The sequence below is a fragment of the Natator depressus genome, chromosome 1 (genome assembly GCF_965152275.1).
Source record: "Natator depressus isolate rNatDep1 chromosome 1, rNatDep2.hap1, whole genome shotgun sequence".
Taxonomy (NCBI): domain Eukaryota; kingdom Metazoa; phylum Chordata; order Testudines; family Cheloniidae; genus Natator; species Natator depressus.
Window position 1 is genome coordinate 240,937,193 of NC_134234.1, and position 18,570 is coordinate 240,955,762.

Genomic DNA, 18,570 nt, shown 5'->3' on the forward strand with positions numbered 1-18,570 from the left:
GATAACCAGTTGTGTTCTGTTATTTTCCTTGTGGGACCTGTCCTGTAGTAGGTAATTTCTGGGTACCCATCTCACTCTGTCAATCTGTTTCCTCACTTCCCCAGGTGGGTATTGTAGTTTTAAGAATGCTTGATAAAGATCTTGTAGGTGTTTGTCTCTATCTGAGGGATTGGAGCAAATTCAGTTGTATCTTAGGGCTTGGCTGTAGACAATGGATCATGTGACATGTCCTGGATGGAAGCTGGAGGCATGCAGGTAAGTATAGCAGTCAGTAGGTTTCCAGTATAGAATGGTGTTTATGTGATCATCACATATTTGCACTGTAGTGTCCAGAAAGTGGATCTCTTGGGAGGACTGGTCCACGCTGAGGTTGATGGTGGGGTGGAAATTGTTGAAATCGCGGTGGAATTCTTCAAGGGCCTCCTTCCCATGGGTCCGTATGATGAAGATGTCATCAATGTAGCGGAGTAGAGCAGAGGAGGGGCGCTAGGGGACGAGAGCTGATGAAGCATTGTTCTAAGTCAGCCATAAAAATGTTGGCATACTGTGGGGCCATGCGGGTACCCATAGCAGTGCCACTGACTTGAAGGTCGTACCCAAATCTGAAATGGTTGTGGGTGAGGACAAAGTCACAAAACTCAGCCAACAGGTGTGCCATGGCCTCATCAGGGATACTGTTCTTGAGAGCTTGTAGTCCATCCTCATGTGGAATACTGGTGCAAAGAGCTGCTACATCCATGATAGCCAGGATGGTGTTTTCAGGAACATCACCAATGAACTGTAGTTTCCTCAGAAAGTTGGAGGTGTCTCAAAGATAGCTAGGAGTTCTGGTAGCGTAGGGTCTAAGGAGAGAGTCCAAATAGCCAGATAATCTTGCTGTAAGAGTGCTGATGCCTGAGATAATGGGGCATCCAGGGTTTCCAGGTTTATGGATCTTGGGTAGCAGGTAGAATACCCCTGGTCGGGGCTCTGGGGGTGTGTTCATGTAGATTTGTTCCCGTGCTGTAGCAGGGAGTTTCTTGAGCAAATGCTGTAGTTTCTTTTGGTAACCATCAGTGGGATCAGAGGATAGGAGCCTGTAGAATGTAGTGTTGGAGAGTTGCCTGGCAGCCTCCTGTTCATAATCCAACCTGTTTATTATGACTACAGCACCTCCTTTCTAGCCTGGCACTAATTTAAAAAAAACAAACAAAAACCATATAAGAGGGATAAGTCACAGTGGACTTGAGCTGGTCTAATGGGTTACAGCACTGGCTTTTCACTTTTGGAAATTTTGGTTCAAATCCTGAATCAGGATCCAAAGTTTGATGTGATGGTCCTGTCTAGAACAGAGATTGCCAAATATTGGAATAGTTGGTGCGGCGGCAAGTCATTTGACAATCATTAGCTTTTTGTGGGCTAAGAACAGGACTAATTGCCTGGCTGTACTTGGTCTATCTTAAAGCAAACTCACTATTTAAAAGCTGAGAATTTAGGTTTCTTTAGATGACTTTAATGAGCACTAAAATTCTCTTACAGACTCAAGGAAAAATAAAAGAGGAAAGAGAGGGAACACAATAAATAGCTAAAGGACTTGAAAGGACCTTATGTACTATGGGTGATATTCTTGGCCCTAATGAAAATTGGAAAACTCTCACTGATTTCAACAGGGCCAGAATTTCAGCCTCTCTCTCTTTTCCAAGCAAGTTTATTTAGTATGCCCAACTGTTATCCTTTCTTCCTCAGGAGAGGCTGCCATATTTATTGGTGAATCAACAACTGAAGACAGAACTGATTCAGAAACCAACACTGCATATCTTTAGAAAGTGGGAAAAGCGGGACCTTATTTCAAGAACAGTTCTTAAGAAATTGCCCCCAAAACATAATGAATTGCAAAAGAACAAGGCATTTGTTACATTTCTGACATGGGATACTTCAGATATTTAGACCGTTTATTTAGCTGACGGTTTGTTTAGAAACACACAGTTTTTATTACTCTGGTGGAACGGGCCAATTTAGGGACAAGCTGGGCTGCAGAACATGGTAGAACCCCCAGCTTCACCCACATCCCTAGAGCACCATTTGAAGCTTCAGAAAGGACAGATATGTGATTCTATATTTTTTCTGTTTTCTTAAAATGCAAACTTTGGGCTGGACATTAGCAATCACTTCGTTCTAACAAGAGCCAGCTCTTTCTGCCTGGATAAAGACATTTCATCCTTTTGGAAATATAACGCTAAGGTCTTTATAGGCACTCCAAAATGACTTTCTCTGCATGGAAGAGACCTTTGAATTAACCTTAGAACTCCCTGGTTTGTTGACAACACGCCGGATTTCTTTGAATGAAAGTAATATCATTTATCCAATGTATTTTTTTTATTATTATTCATATGCCTGCCTATTATTGCTACTTGAAGGTTTAGTCTCCTTTACTCTAATCAAAAATCAATAAAGAAGGATTTTAAAAATCTGCAAAGCTTCACTCTCATATCAACGATTCAAAAGATATAAGCTCTTTTCGTATAAGCGAGACAAGAATTAGTCACACTATATCAAACAAAATTGAAGCGAATTCTCTGACTCATTCAGAGGCCAAAATATATGAAAGGAGAAATAAGTTTATTAAATTGCTAGTTTGGCAACTTAAAAAAAAAAAAAAGAGGGAGGGGCAGAAACTACTAGAGACTGAACTTCCAGAAGGACATTCTGTATCCTCAGATTCCTGAGCTATTAAATCACAATACTCTTCTCAAAGTGAGACCTCAGAGGAAAAAATGTAGGGCCTCTCTAAACTGAGCTTGACCCACCTGTCATAAGACACAGCATGATGAATCTGTGTCCTGGAGTAAGTATTGCACTTTGGAAGTCCACATCCCTTCACTGAGAAAGCTCTTTAGAACCCCTTTCTTGGCATGCATAGCTAGAGCTGGCAATAAGAGAGCGGCTGGTTAGCAACTGTGAGAGGTTTTCCTTCCTTTCTTTCTTTGAACATTTCCTGAGTGGTTTACCCATGTTTGCTTATTTGAAACTCAAGATTTGCCTGTGGCTATTAAATGAATGTCTCTTTCTCCCCTTTATTACAGGGACAAGACAAGAGCCATCTTGCCTCCTTTTGAACTATCTCAATAGATTAAGGGGTGCCTTCTTAACAAAGACCTGAATCATTCTGTCAGTGAGTCTTAGATGGCCCATGTTTCAAGCATCTGACTTCAGGCACAGAGAAGTTAATACCGCAAGGAGGATGGATGCATATGATTCTATAACAGCAATAAATGCTATTCATCTTCAAAGTGCTTACAATCCTAGGAGGTAAGTAAATAATCTATCTATGAGGAGAGTGAGGTACAGAGAGGTTAAGTGACCACAAAAGGAATCAGTCAAAGACATGACAGGATTACAACTCTACAGTTTATTCTTGGCACTCATGGATGTGTTTAGACCTCTAAACCCCATACAAACTCAGAAGGTAACTTCACATGTGCTTACAATACTGGTTGCTCATCACAATTCTCAACCATCTTTTAACTTCACTATTCAACAGGCCTATGCCAAGTCACTGTCAACATCATACTCCATCACATTGCATATTACAAGGGGGCAAGATTTGCAAATGTCTAACTGCACCTTCCATATGCAACAGTAAAGATAAGAGAGCTGGATTCTCCAGTTTGCTAAATTCTCTTTAAACTCACGCATAAGTGGTATAAAGCCAGCCAGAGATTTCTCCTGGAGATTCATCCCTATGCAGAGTAATGATCTCTTGTGCCAGCTGTTCCACTTCCTTTGGTCCAAGCAGAAGGTTGGGTCATGTCAGGACTGATCTCCTATTGCCATAAATTCCTTTATGTCAGCAAAAGAAGTTAGAGTAGGCCCTCTGGTGGGGCCCAGCAATCAGAGACATGGGAGCTGCAGATGCCTCTGTGCACTATATCCTGGTGAATCAGGGCCAAAATTCACACAATTTCAGATGCCAAGAGATGGGATGACAAACTCATCCCAAGGACATAGAGGAATCATTTTACCTGCCACTGAACTGCAGCCACTTCAAGGATGGATCATAGTGGGTATTTATTTACCAGCTTGCAACAACACTAAAGGTCAGGAAATAAAGGAAACAGTACAATCCAATTGAAACTGCAGGTGAAATTTTTGGTGAAAATGTAGTTACCCAAGTTAAGCTTGGTGTCCTGGCCAAGTTCGAACAGCCCTACGCTTAACAGAAAGCAGCATGAGTTCTTTAATCTCCTGTCAGGAACTCTGTTTTACTTTCCATCCAAAGAGCACAGTGACCCTTAAATACCAGGCCTGGGTTCAGCAAGTCACTAGCAACACCCTCCTTTAATAATTAGGTCTCTCTCTAGCTATCTCCCTTCTAAGCACTGAAAAAAACATCAATATTTTTTATTGACTAGAAGTGGGCAAATCTGACATGGAGTCACTGAGAAACAATATGTATGGAGCCACACAGTTGTCTTTTTACAGTCGCTATTCTGTGCACTTTAACTGCCTAGTAGTGTCTGTCCCTGTTGCTAGCATTCAGCAGCACCAAAAAACAACTTCCCTGTTCTTCAGCAGAACAGTACACACACAAGGCTGGAATTGATCCAGCGTCATTGGCTACCTGACCAGGGAGTGCCCCTCAGGAAATCTTTAGCACTGATCACAGCCACTGGGAACTAATCTATTGCTATTCACTTTCTGCTTTCAGAAAGGGGAATTAATATGCCATAATGGAAACTAGGGCCTGATTTTCAGAAGTGTTAAATAACTACAACTGCTACTGAAGTAAATGGGAGATGTGGATGCAGAGCACTTCTGAAAGTCAGGCTCTTTAATATGGAACAAAACAGTATGCAGAGCATTTACAATTCAATGACCCAACAAAGAGGCAGAAATTTAACTTACTGAGATTTCTTTTTATTTTAATATTGGATTTTTTCCCCCAATAGGCTATATCTATCAGCTTCCCTTTCATTTTTACACAGCCAAATGTGTTTTCTTACAGCTAACTATAAGGCACATTCAAACTCAGGGCAATCAATCACATCTGAGTCTTCATTATTAAGTCTTCCAATGGCTCTCTGAAGCAATGGGTTCATTTTATCTGCCTCAACCCCTATATCCTCTAGTTGCACACTTCATGGCCTTCTCTGAACAGGATGCAAGAGGGTGTGCATCCTTGAAATAGCCTGGCGCATTCTGAAAGGAAATAAAAAAGAATTTGGCTCCAGGATTTTTTTTAAAAAAATTGAACTTCATGAATTTATTTTTTAATTCAGACCTCAAGTTGCTACAGTACATGAAGAAAAAAGGAAGGCAAAACTTAGCCTAGACAGTGCTTGTTATATGTATACAGGTAATATGGTTTGGAGAACTGACTCTGTTCTCAATATAGGATGGAATGGTTTCCCCCCTAAACAAGTGAGAAGGGGATCCCAATAAAAATAATGGGACAGACCTTGAAACTTTACTGTATATTGCAAACCAACTCAAAACGGGAAACATTATCCCATTAGCCTGGACATTTCTTAATCATTAATCTGTCTACCTTATTCATTTCATTCACTGTCTGAGGCCCTGATCCAAGGCCCACAGAAGTCAAGAGTAGTCTTTCCAGTCACTTTAAATGGGCCTTGACAGTCTACATTTCTTTTCCTTCAGGTTAATAAACAAAGAGGAGACCCCTAAAACATAATTCTTCAGTGCAAAAAAGGGATGGAAATGCCAAAACTACTTATGTGCATGAAAAAATCCTGCAGGAGCTAAGGATTCTGTGCTGTGACATGCCGAGCATGCTCATATGTATGAAAATTAACAGAAATACTTCAGTTTGGGCTACATCTACCTTGTACATCTCAAGCCTGCTTTTCCTTTCAACTAAAACTACCACCATGAATAAAAGAACATGGACAGAAAGTATGTTTACAAGTTTGGCAGCTGCATATAGAGAGATTACAGTCACTTTCTTCTTTTGCTTGCATTTTCTGGTCGACATACCTATAACTGCAGGAAGGGTTCTATGGTATTTTCCATCAACAGCAAGGATACTTAGCCAATCAGCCTGCAGCTTTCCATACTCCTAGAAGTCAGCCAGCAAGACATGCAGAGTTCCTCCAAGTGCTTTTTTTCTTTCCCTTCCTTCAGTTTTAGCTAAGCAAGGTCTTTATGGCTTATTGCTCCCTCCCTGAAGCAAACGTTAACAACAGACAATGCACAGAAAACCTCACTGCTAAACATTAAGAACATCAGTACTGACCTTAGCTTGGTGTTAGGAATTCAGGAAAGTGGGCCCTCAGGAAAGTGAAAGCAGGATTTATTTTAAATGACCCTTTAATAAAAATGACTGTGGTTTCCAGCTAGTCAGATATACGCAGTCGATAAATAGCCTTGTTCACCTTGCAGTGTCTTTGAAGCACTTGGGAACAAAAGCATTGTTCTCGGTGGTTGAGGCAGAAGAATTTTGCTAAACATACTTTCAAAGACTGTGCTGTTAGCATTACAGGATATTTTAAAAGGTAATTGCTCTGAGAAAGGTCCACAGACAGTGATTTACTAATGAGATGCCAAACATGGGAAATCATGCAAAGGTCTCAAACATGTAGACTAAGATAAATAGCGCAACAGAATATACTCAACAAGTGCAGGTGAAAACCATAAAAAAATATATATATAAAATATGGTTATTAAACATTTAGAGCCAGGGAATGCACAGTTTGGAATCTTCCTTGCTTTTCTCCCTACATATAAACCACCGCATAAAGGGAAATATCATGCAATTTACTGGAAGAAATAAATAATTCTACATTAAGTATCTTGCTATAACTAAGGAACATACTTACAGAAATGTGACAACCAGCTCTATTTTAAGATTAGATGTGAAGTAAAAGCCAATGGACAACTATATATAATAAAATTGTTTGATAATAATACTTTGCCTTAATTGCATATAGTGTTTATAATCTGAAAAGCATCAAACCCTCCTGCATCGTATGTAGCTATATTACATATAGCAACAAGGCAAATACTCTACAAGCAACACATAGACCATGAGAGATGTTTAGGTTTTAAAAACATAAATAATGCTTCCTTCCCAGCCAGGAACAGAAAAGGGGAATACCCTTTAGCTAATATTCATAACACTTTATGCTTGTTTAAGGCAGAAACTGCCATAAGGTGCTTTGGCAATACTGGTCATAAGTACAAAGGCCAAGGAGAATTCAGTGGTAAGGCAGAGGGAATAAAGTCAGTGACAAGGGACATTAAATTCACCCTAAAATGACCTCCAACTCTTTCAGGTATGGTATCCTCAGTTTTATGATTCTGCTGTCCACATTGATTTTGTGAATGACACCCCACCCACACCTACCCAGTTCTTCCCCAACACCAACATAGCCTGAATAAAGTCTAGGATTGGGCCTAAGCACTCAGGAGTTTTGCCTGCATAAGGAGCATGGAATCTGACCCATTGTATGCTCTGTAAATTTTACAGCTACAAGTAGATGACAAGTTGCAATTTAATCATATTACTAATAAAGCAATGGCCTAAAAATGCCAAGGAGAGTGGCAGAGCAACCATTTAAAGGGTATTCCTTTCATGCTCCCTGAATAATTGTGATACACCAATGAAAAAGCTGTTGGCCTGACAGTATGCCAGGCATCCTTTCTCCCCATTGTCTCAGCAGGTACAGTTCCCTTCTGCATGGAAAGCCAGGAACTATAAGTAGTTGCTTTTACTACTGACCATTTCTAGCATCAGAGGGACAGTAGATGCTTTGACTTATTTAGTTGGTAGCCAGAATTTAAAACTGGATCTTTATCGTCAGTGACTGTCTTGTAATTCACCTACCCCTAAATCTAGAAAATATAGCAGCTCCTTTCTTCATCGCTAAGACTGGGTTTACAATGTTCTATTCCTGCCCCTGTCTCTTTTCACTAAGTTTTATATAAAATGTCGGGGTTAACAATAGGGTTTCTGCCTTTCTAGCCTTCCCCTCTGCCTCTCCCCCCCATACACACAGACCTCAATCAGTTTCAATACCTTTCTTAATTGATCTGGTTGTTTATGGAAAGTTCTTCTTTCTAACAGCCACTCAGGACACTTTCACATTGGCGACTGGAGTCTGAGTCCAAGACTTTCAATAGTGACTAGCAATTCGGGGTGTCCAGTTTGAGACACCTGAAAGGAGCCAGATTTTCAGAAAAATTTAACCACCTCCCTTCTGAAAACGAGGCCTCATTAAGCAGTCTCAAACTGGGCACTCCCAAACAGATGAACCCCAAATCACCGGTCACTACTGAAAACCTTGGCCTGCGATTGTAGTGGAGTCTTTCTTCACTCACAGTACAGGGGAATCCAGAAGTACTACAGGAGACAAGCCTATTAAACCCCGTCAGGCATTATTTGCTACAGTCATTGGCAGCTGAGTGTAATGGGACAGATTGTGGCAGCTGAAAAATGAGCCTGCAGATATAATGGGTATAAACAGAATGGCAAGTCTTACTCAGGTGGTGGTGCAGTTCTTTGTGTCCTTGGAGACCTAGACAGCATGTTTTCCAGAAAGAGGAACTAGGGTCAATGTGTCACAGAGGGTGACCTGTAACAAAGTCACCAGTAGGTTACAGATGCACAGAAAACAGGAGACCTTTTGTGAACCCATTTAATCAAGGCTCCTAAACAGATTATTAGGCAATAGAGTTTACTGATGCATTTTCTTGTTACACAAGAAGAGTAGCAAAGTTGAAACCAACAGGAGCAAAGGGAAAGAGAAAGAAGCAGTGACACTCATTCTACTAAACAATCGAAAACTGGACAGCTGCCTTTCCAATTCGTGCAGTTTTCAGTGTAAAACTCTCTCCAATGAAATATGTGGCTCTGTTCCAAGCATGGCATATGCAAAACTAGTGAGAAGAAACCTCAGAGCTATCAGTCTATGTTCTTTCTGGGGTATAAATATAGAGCATTCATAAAATTAAATGGAACAATCAACCTTCATGGCTTAGATGTCCTTTATCAGTACTGCACATACATTCCAACAATGTGATTACCCTAATCACAAGCGTAAACAACAAATTAGTCCTGTTTAAAATTTAGTGGCAACAAAGCCATCAATCCAACACATGCATTCTGTAATTACAGTCCATGTAATATATTCTATAATTCTCTGTGTGCGCATGCCACATGGGCATGCACCCCTTTCCCTCCCTGCCGGAAAACAATTCAACATTTACTGTGCTGATATCTTTGATTTTGCCACAGTCATTTGCACACAGGATCTCCTATTCTTAGTACCACAGAACAGAAAATGCTACTGGCAACCAGAGTGCATGTGTGTTTGCACATGTGATAGAGAATAGCAGCTTGCATCATTGTTGTAGCCATGTTGGTCCCAAGATATTAGAGAGACAACGAGGGTGAGGTACTATCTTTTATTGGACCAAATTCTGTTGGTGCAAAAGACAAGCTTCTGAGCATACACAGAGACCTGAAGAAGAGCTCTGTGTAAGCTTGAAAGCTTGTATTTTTCACCAACAGAGTTGATCTAATAAAACACATTACCTCACCCACCTTGTCTTTCCAGAGATTAATAGACATATATATAATCCTTGCCTTATTAATGTTGAACCCATTCCTTAGCAAAATTGTGAACTATCACTTCCAGGTTATACTGTGTTATTGGAAGAGGAGAAAGGTGAACAGATAATTAAAATGTGAATTCATGGAACTATTTCAAAAAGAAAGCAGAAGATTTGATTCAATGTGAAATAACTTGATACGCCTCATGCCAAATAGCATAAGCAAACTAGCCAAGACTGCCTGCCATTTGTCCGGTAGAACGATGGTCTTTGCCTGTACACGTGAGTTGCGTCATCTTAAAAAGTCACTGATTTCTCATTTAGAAATGCGATTTTTTTTAAGAGTCTAATAAAAAGAAATTTTGCCTGCATGTCATGTTCTCTGTACTCCTTTTCCCGCTCCCTGACTTTATAAATAGTTACATACACACGAAAACAGGATAATTTGTTTCTACAAAATTCATCTGCTCTTATTGTTTGTTCCCCACCTTAACTCTTACTGCTTGGGACATCATAATCCTCTCCACAGCAGGTAATGATGCAAATTATTGCAAAAGCTAGTAAAAAAAAAAATGGGAAAATTGTTTATCAAAAAATCCTTTTTTCTTACTGAAATTCAGAATATTTCAGCCCTCTCTAATTATGACTAAGCTGTCACAATAAAACAAATTCACATGTAGCACCCCTTAATCCAGGATTCGTTACTAACTCCAAGTTCAGAGCAGGTTTGCTATAAGGCTGGTAAACCTCGTTCCACGTCAAAACGCTGACATTTATGGTTTAACAGGGGTTGGACATGAAACCAGATAGTTTGGGATGCATTTTACTTTGTGTTTTGTTGTTCATTTGAACCAGGATCTCCAAGGAAAAATGGGGGTGCAGGCGGGGGGGAGGGGAACCAACTACACAAGGCTCAAAGTAGCAAACAAGCACATTCCTAGGAAATGAAATCCCTGCATTGCACACAACCCTAATTTTGACAACTGGTAAAAGATAAGAAGCTAGAGAAACATCAAGGAATAAAGGGTGTGATTTCAGAACTGCTCAGTGTTGAGCAAATGGGAAATTTTATTATTGCCTTCAGTTGGAGCAGAGTTAGATCAAAGCGGAGCCCTTTTGAAAATCCTCTCCAAAGATTCTGATTTTACATCAAAGTAGCTAGCAATAAAAAATAAAAGCATGACATATGACCTGTAGGCAGAACTACAGCATCCCTAAATAGACTGATTTCCCATGTTTTCCCTATGGCACCAGTTGACATTTTAAAGAATCCAAATTAAGGACTCAACGGTCCAAAAGTCTTTGTCATTTTTATCCTCCTATCAAGAGCACATATAGAACTCTGGGCATGCAAGCAGTATGAGCAGGACCTGCACTTTTTAGCATAATTCAAGAGCTGTCTGTTACCATATAATGGTTTTTCAGCGTAGTTATCTGTACACTTAAGGAAGGAACTCTTTTAAAAATGATCAACAAACCACTAGGTAATTATTTCTTCTCACTTTTATCACAAGAGATGACTTCACCAGTTGTAACTATCCCTTATTACTGAAGATGCCTCTTATTTTAGACATATATTTCATCTCTGTCCCACACAAATCCAGTATAATCTCATTTACACATCTGCAGTGCAACATGTATCTGCAATACTGATCTGTGAAAGTGGATTTAAATAACATTGTCCACAGTGTGGTTGTGGTCATGTTGTCCCAGGATATTAGAGAGACAGTGGTGAGATAATATCTTTTATTGGACCAGCTTGTATTTAAAGAACATGTCGTTTATGCTAAATAATGATTCCCAGGTCATTTTCAACTTATTACACTCAATTTTGTCCTCCTTATTGTGTCTCATATATATGTTTTATTTGGTTTAGAGGTATAGATAAAAATATCAACTTAATCCTCAAAAGCTAGTGACAGACACCTGAAGCCAATGGCAAAGCTCCCATTGACTAATGGCAATTGAATTGGGTCCTTGGGTCATGAGCAAAGCTCATGGAAATCAAGGAGAGTTTTTCAGTTGACTTCAGTGGGCTTTGGGTCATTAATAGTAATTTAATAAAGCACTTTTGGCTAAATTCTGGTCTCAGACCAAACAAATGGGAGCAGCATGCATACATTCAGTGGCAGAATTTAGCCTTTTGGATTTGCCTGTGAGAGTTATAGGGAAGTAGTTTTCCTCTTACTGTCTATTGTTTGGAAAAAAAAACAACCTCAATTGTTTTTATTGGTGATTTCCTCAACAATTAGGTAACAAAAATAACATAAACTATAAGATTTTAGTGTACTTTTAAAAATTACCTTGAATGCTGTTATGCAATGTAAGCTGAGTAATATCATCACCACCACCAGGAGAACTGTAGCTAAATTCCTCACATCCCATATCGACTCAATTAAAGGAATACTCCCGACCTGCCAGTCATAGCACAGAGTAATTGGTGCTAGCAGAAGCCAGGAATTGAACGCCAGGAGGTATGAATAAGTTAGAAATCTGAAAGATGAAATGGAAATACAATACGTAGAATGTTCTCGATTCCATGTAAGTTTTTTCTTATGTTGAGAGCAGAGTGAGTTCATGCTGATCCAGGATATAGTCAATTATTGTCCCTTATACTGGAGAAAAAATAAAAATATATGAAGACAGCAACATACCGTTCTATAAATATAAGTATTCAACATGTGTTATTTATAAACACCATACAACTTTAAACCAATTATCTCTATATGAGAAGTGTACATCAACTTTGAGTGGCTTGACTGTTCTGCATATATTATTGGAATGTTATATTTTTGAGGTGAATAATTATTTTTGTACCTGTTTTAATTCTATGTAATGTTTTACTCTTACAAAAGAGTAATTAAAAGTTAAAATTAGAGAGAGAGAAACCCACCCATCAGTCTCTTACAGCAGTATTGCTGGACTCCTGCGATGCAAAGCAGCCCTAATTCTAGCTTAACCAGCCATTTGAAGATTCCCTCTGTGCGGAGGAATTCATGTAGCTTAGAGCTGCTATACCAGCTTCTACATCAGACCCCCTGCCTGCTCTCTGGCACAGTCGGCAAGAAGCCCAGACCAAAGTTGGTGATTTCTGGCTCCCATCGTAGCCCTTGGGGGGCATGAGCAGTTGGCATAAGGGAGGCTGCAAAAGTAGAGGGGGAAAGAGACTTCTAACTTTGTAATTTGGTATTTGTAATGCAGAGGGGATTGGGAGGTGGGTGCATGGGAAACATGCTACCTTTTGGGACACGTGAAAGCGTCTGTGGACTGGAACAGGAGCAATATGAATGCATCCAAGTAAATAATTCGATCCTGAGTCATTTGGCAGCTACTTATCTGCAAACCTTAAAGTTGCTCCCTCAAACCACATTTACAGAAGAGTTTAAATACATTTCTTTGTGAACTGCTAAAATTGGTCGAGTGCTCACAAAGTCCACTGAGGAGAACTGTGAGATTCACAGACTATAAACTTTCATTGTTTTTTTTTAAAAAAGGCAAATATATAGAACCAGAAAGCGCACAGACTTGCATATAAATAATAAATTTATACAATATAGCACTTTTTCATCTGTCTGGCTTGGTTTTTGTATATTACACTCTGGTAGCTCAAAGATTTATTAAAGTGATCCCAAAGGACTCCCAAGACATGTACAAACATATATAAAAGATCATTTCATCCACCACTTACTGTGAAAACAGAGCAATTACTCAGCAGTATGGAGAACACTACACAGTATTTTAGGACAGGAGGTACAGGACACTGTGTCTAACAATGACTTTAGGCAGGCAGTATAGAATTACCCATATTGGAATTTGGCTAAAACATAGGGACTCACAACCCTAACTTTTTTTTTTGGGGGGGGGGGGGGAGAATTTTAATAACCACAAGTGGTTGGGATTTTCATTTTATTTCTCATCCCAAAGACACTATCTCCAGCAGCATATTGTCCCAACACCTGAGCTGATCAAAAAGTTGTAAGGATGTTTCACTGGAAAAATTTCCTTTTCAGGATAGTTTTTGCAAAGAACTTTTTCCAATTTTGATACAAAAATTGTAAATCCCACAATTTTTAGGTTCCCCTCCCCCATTGTTTTCCTCCTTTTTTCATTTTGCCATTGTAAAGGGAATGAAAAGGAAAGGAAAAGAGTGTAAGGAAGGGGTTTTTTCCCTCCCATAGGAGAAAAATATGAAAAAGTCAGTTTTTCATCTAAAAAAGTTTTGAATAAAAAATTTTGATCAGTTCTACCCCTCGTCACATTGGGCCATTGGCTCATTACTAATTACTCTAAATGAAGAATGCCATCTTCTAAGCCAGCAAAATCACTTCCTGCAGTACATGGGGGTTCCTCAGAGATTCACCAATTCAAAAAATGATGTAGCTCAGCCTTGATGGGATTATACAGCACAATGTCGTATGGCATGACTTGCCATCTTTATAGAATCGCAGAATCATAGAATCATTGAACACTAGAGTTGGAAGAGACCTCAGGAGGTCATCATCTTCCAAATGAAAGCCATTCACATCATTCAGTGAATAGTGCCAGGCTGTAATATTGTTATAAACGTGGCTAAGATTTTCAAAAGTGATGAGTAATTTTGGGTATCCAACTTGAAATGTCTTAAATTTTCAGCGGATGAGTTATCCGAGTTAATAAAAAGGCCCTTAGGGCAACTTGTGTACTGGTATGTTCAAAAAGCATCTCAACTGTCATCCCATATGGAAGATGCATCAAATTACCAGGCAATTCTGAAGCCTCATCACACTTCAACTATTTATCTTCAAGAGAGGGAGAGAGAAACAACTTAATACAGACGAGTGAAATACTGATGGGTTTAGATAACAGACAGGCTGGTCTTCAGCATCCACTCTCCAGGATATAAGAGATGATAAAACTTTATGCAGCATGTAACAAATATGTGGAATTTGTTGTTACAGCAAATTGAGTCAATTTAATGTGATTTAAAAAGGAATTCCAAATAGATATATAGGCAAGTGTAATATAAAGCTGTACACTCTGCTGGGAAGTTAGTTCAGGTTGATGATGAAAGGTTTTGTGAATGGATCTATTTCCCCCTTCACTGAAGTGTTTTTGCCTTCCCCATAAACTTCAAGCACAGTCCACTTCTGGAGGCAGGGTACCAAAGTAGGCAGACAATTATTCTGTTCAGTTATGGCAACACTCGGGTTCCTTAAATGCAATCTGCCAACAGCAGTGAACTATTTCAAAGCCTACAAAAGACATTACGTACCATGCACAGTTGGCTGATGCACATCGCCGTACATCAGAATAGAAAACCCTTGGCCATTTCTCCTGTTGTCAGTCCTGGGAGCTCTCACTTAACTTACTTGGTTTAGAATGCATGCACCATGTATCCCAGAATGGCAAAACTGAAAAAAATGATTTTCCAGCTGGCCTTTTCAAATTGCAAAAATTCTACCAGTGATGTTTCTTATCACCAACAATTTGGGCAGTCTTTCAATTTTGGTAATCTTGAATGTTCTGTCAGTTGTGTACCTAAAAATGTTGGTGGTTTTCAATTTTTATGTCAAAACTGGAAATTTACACACAGTTTTTGCAAAACTGCAGAATATCCATGAAATCCTGTATGAATATGCATGAAACCCTGCAGAATATCCAGGTCTAAAAGATTTGTTTTCCACAAATAGTGGATAACTGTTTTACCATCTATACTTCAATGTGATCTCTCAGACTGAGCTAAAGTGGTAAAAGTAAACGTTTCTGTAAAGAGCAATGCAGCATTCAAAACTTTTCTCCAATGCTTTCAGACAGACCAATGAGGTGAGAGAATTATCGAGATAGAAAGGAATGATGTAGGGTTCTCTGTTATGTGAAGTAAACTTTTACAATGTATGAACCTGCACCCCTGCACATTGTATTGGAAGGGAGGGACTAAATATGCTACAGGTTTTAGATAAAATATAAATTTCTTGAACTGACTGAATTTTCTTAGATTTTTTGCTTCCATTATTTAAATAGATGGGGGGGAGGAGCCACATTCAGGCACCCATGTGATTGCCTGTAAATCCAGCACTGCATCTCTTACCTAGCATGCTTGAATAAAGAAAAAAGTTCAGTGCAGGCATAACCTTTCAAAAACATTATTTTAAAACCTGACATAGGATAGAAATAATTTGCAATTTTAAACAGAAATGAAACCTCCTGGAATTATTCCAAGCGCTAGTTACATTTTAGGGGCCTAGCTATAGTCAGCAACTAAAGTATTTCCTTTTAATTAGTTGTCTGACAATAAATTACATTTTAAATTAATCATCGCCCCTGTATTACTACTCATTTCTGCTGGAATTTCAAGAGGGGGAAAAAGTACAGTGCTTAAAACATTTCTCTCTGTCAGGCCTGCTGCATTTCAGCCCAGATAACATAGGGTAACTTGTCATGGTGAGGAGACAACTGGAGGAATTAGCCTCCTAATTGGCATCACTTACTGTCAATTGACATGTCCCTCCCACCCTCACAAAGCCAGTTAACTGGGTTTGCATTGCAGTGGAGATCAATTTTTAATTGCACATTGAACATGGAAATACAAGTTTCAGCAGTTGTCAAATGTGGCTTTCCCAGCCCCCAAGTCTCTGAAATATTCAGAAGTTGCAAGCTTTCTTTAGCTCTTAGACGTCGTCATGGTGACCCATACTTTCAAATCCTCTAAGGCTAGATTTAATATCATGTGCTTTATTTGGCACATCATTTATTGCGTCTGTTGCAGAAAACAGGAGCATGATTCTGCTATCTGAACTGGTTGCCTTTAGTGCAGAGAGTGTTATGTTAGGCCACTGTTTAAACTCAAACAATATAGGGCACAAATACTTGAAGAATTGTCTGTTGCCCCAGGCAGTAACTGAGAATGATTTAGAATGGAAAAGTCACAGTCTCACTATTGCCAACCCCAACCATACAGAAATCACTGAGTCTGCTAAAAAAAATCATGTCTGGCTAGATGTGTATAATTTGCCTTTTGGACTGGTTTTTGAAACTCAAGGGTTCAAGTTTTCAGGCTTTTCTTTGCAACAATGACTTTCTTTTTTTCTTTTCTTTTTTTTTTTTTTTTTTTTTTTTAAGAGAAGGCTGATCTCCTTGCCTAGTCACATGTGCCAGGAGTGTGGCTTTAAGAAAAACACCAAATATTGTGAGAGATAATAGAATTGTGAGAGTTGGCAACACTAAATCCTGAGAAGGCCTTCTCTGCTAAGAGCCTGCTGCACTTGAATGCTCTTCTCTCCCCTACAGATACAGGAGGACACCCAACAACACCCACAGGGTTAGGCTAGGGTTGCCAACCCTCCCGGTTTCTCCAGAAGTCTCCCGGCATTGGGCTTTATTTCCCGGAGGCTACTGAAGCCAAACCGGGAGATTTTAGGCCGCTAAAAGCCCGACGGCGCAGCAGGGCTAAGGCAGGCTCCCTGCCCCGAGGTAAGTACTGCCCGGCCAGAGCCAGCACCCCAAACCCTCTGCCCCAGCCCTGAGCCCCCTCCCACAGCCAGCATCCCAAACCCCCTCCTGCACCCCAACCCCCTGCCCCAGCCCACAGCCCCCTCCTGCACCCAAACTCCTTCCCAGAGCCCACACCCCCTCCTTCATCCCAACCCCAGCCCAAAGCCCCCTCCTGCACCCAAACTCCCTCCCAGAGCCCGCACTTCTCACCCCCTCCACACCCCAATCCCCTACCCCAGCCCTGAGCCCCCTCCCGGAGCCTGCATCCCACCACTCTGCCCCAGCCCTGAGCCCTCTCCTGCATCCAAACTCCCTCCCAGAGCTCGCACCCCCTCCTGCACCCCAACCCCCTGTCCCAGCCCAGAGCCCCCTCCTGCACCCAAACTCCCTCCCAGAGCCCGCACTTCTCACCCCCTCCCCACCCCAATCCCTTCCTGCCCCAGCCCCCTCCAGGAGCCTGCACCCCCTCCTGCACCGCAACCCCCTGCCCCAGCCCAGTGAAAGTGAGTGAGGGTGGGGGAGAGCGAGTGACTGAGGGAGGAGGGATGGAGCGTGGCGGGGCCTCGGAGGAGGGGCGGGACGGGGCAGGGCAGGGCAAGAGTATTTGGGTCTGTGTGATTAGACAGTTGGCAGCCCTAGGCTAGGCTCAAGATTTGTTCGGTTTGTAAATTTTGTTGATTTCTCCCCCTCTGACTTGATTCCTCTGTGAAGTTCACTCAGGCTTGTTTCTGACTGTAGGTGTCTCCATCCCTACAGCCTCGCCCACTATTGCAGGCAGTGCATGAAGGCCAGGGACAATCTCCATGACTGCCGTTGGAAAGTGCAAGGACTGCTCCCTCCAGGCACCCCCCTGCAAAGGGTATGGGAATAAGGTAGAGCATGACCCCCCTTCTTTTTGTCACAAAGGATTATGCAGCCTATTCCCCCACTCCAGCCCCCAAAGGGATGGTGTAACAAACTGGAACATTGTTAAGTGGCACAATTTAATCCTCTGGGTTACTTTTGTTATGGCTGCCAGAAGATGTTGGGCCTGGAATAGAAGTACACTTTATACCTAAATTTTAGCAGAAGGGTTGGGGGAGAAACAGTCTCATAAAGAGCACCAAAAACGGGAAATGTCTGGAAGACTGGCAATAAATAATTGTTTATTTTTATATCATCTCAGATTAACCTGGGGTCGGGGAAAGAAAAAATAAGAAGGCTCTCAGGGAAGGGACAGCGTAGAAAACAGAAGCACAGAGGAGGGTTGCTGCCATTTCAGGGAACCCTGTAGCTCATCACTCCCTTGTTTAAATAACCCAGGCGCTTTACCTGGTACGCAAGGGGGTTTTAGTTCTTTCTAATGGTGACAAGAATTCATTTACGTCCTTTATTAGGAGAAGAGTTTCTCACTCAGATGTTAACAGCAGAACTCATTTCAGCTCTAGGCTCTTTCCACCATTTGCAAAGCTCTAAATCAAGTGTGGATGATGAGCCACTTCATGATACTGTTGTAAAACACATGCTGCTGCAATTATAACCTGGTGATGTTATTTAAGGGTATTGTAT

General features: G+C 40.8%; 1 protein-coding gene across 2 annotated transcripts in view; it reads right to left on the reverse strand.

Annotated features, from left to right (window-relative positions):
• TMTC1 (transmembrane O-mannosyltransferase targeting cadherins 1) overlaps positions 1–18,570 on the reverse strand; it is a 176,495-nt gene that overhangs the window by 91,068 nt on the left and 66,857 nt on the right. For both annotated transcript variants that reach the window (XM_074939267.1, XM_074939276.1), the window contains one exon: positions 11,856–12,045. In XM_074939267.1, coding sequence (XP_074795368.1) covers positions 11,856–12,045 — 190 coding nt within the window. The remainder of the gene's footprint in view (positions 1–11,855; positions 12,046–18,570) is intronic.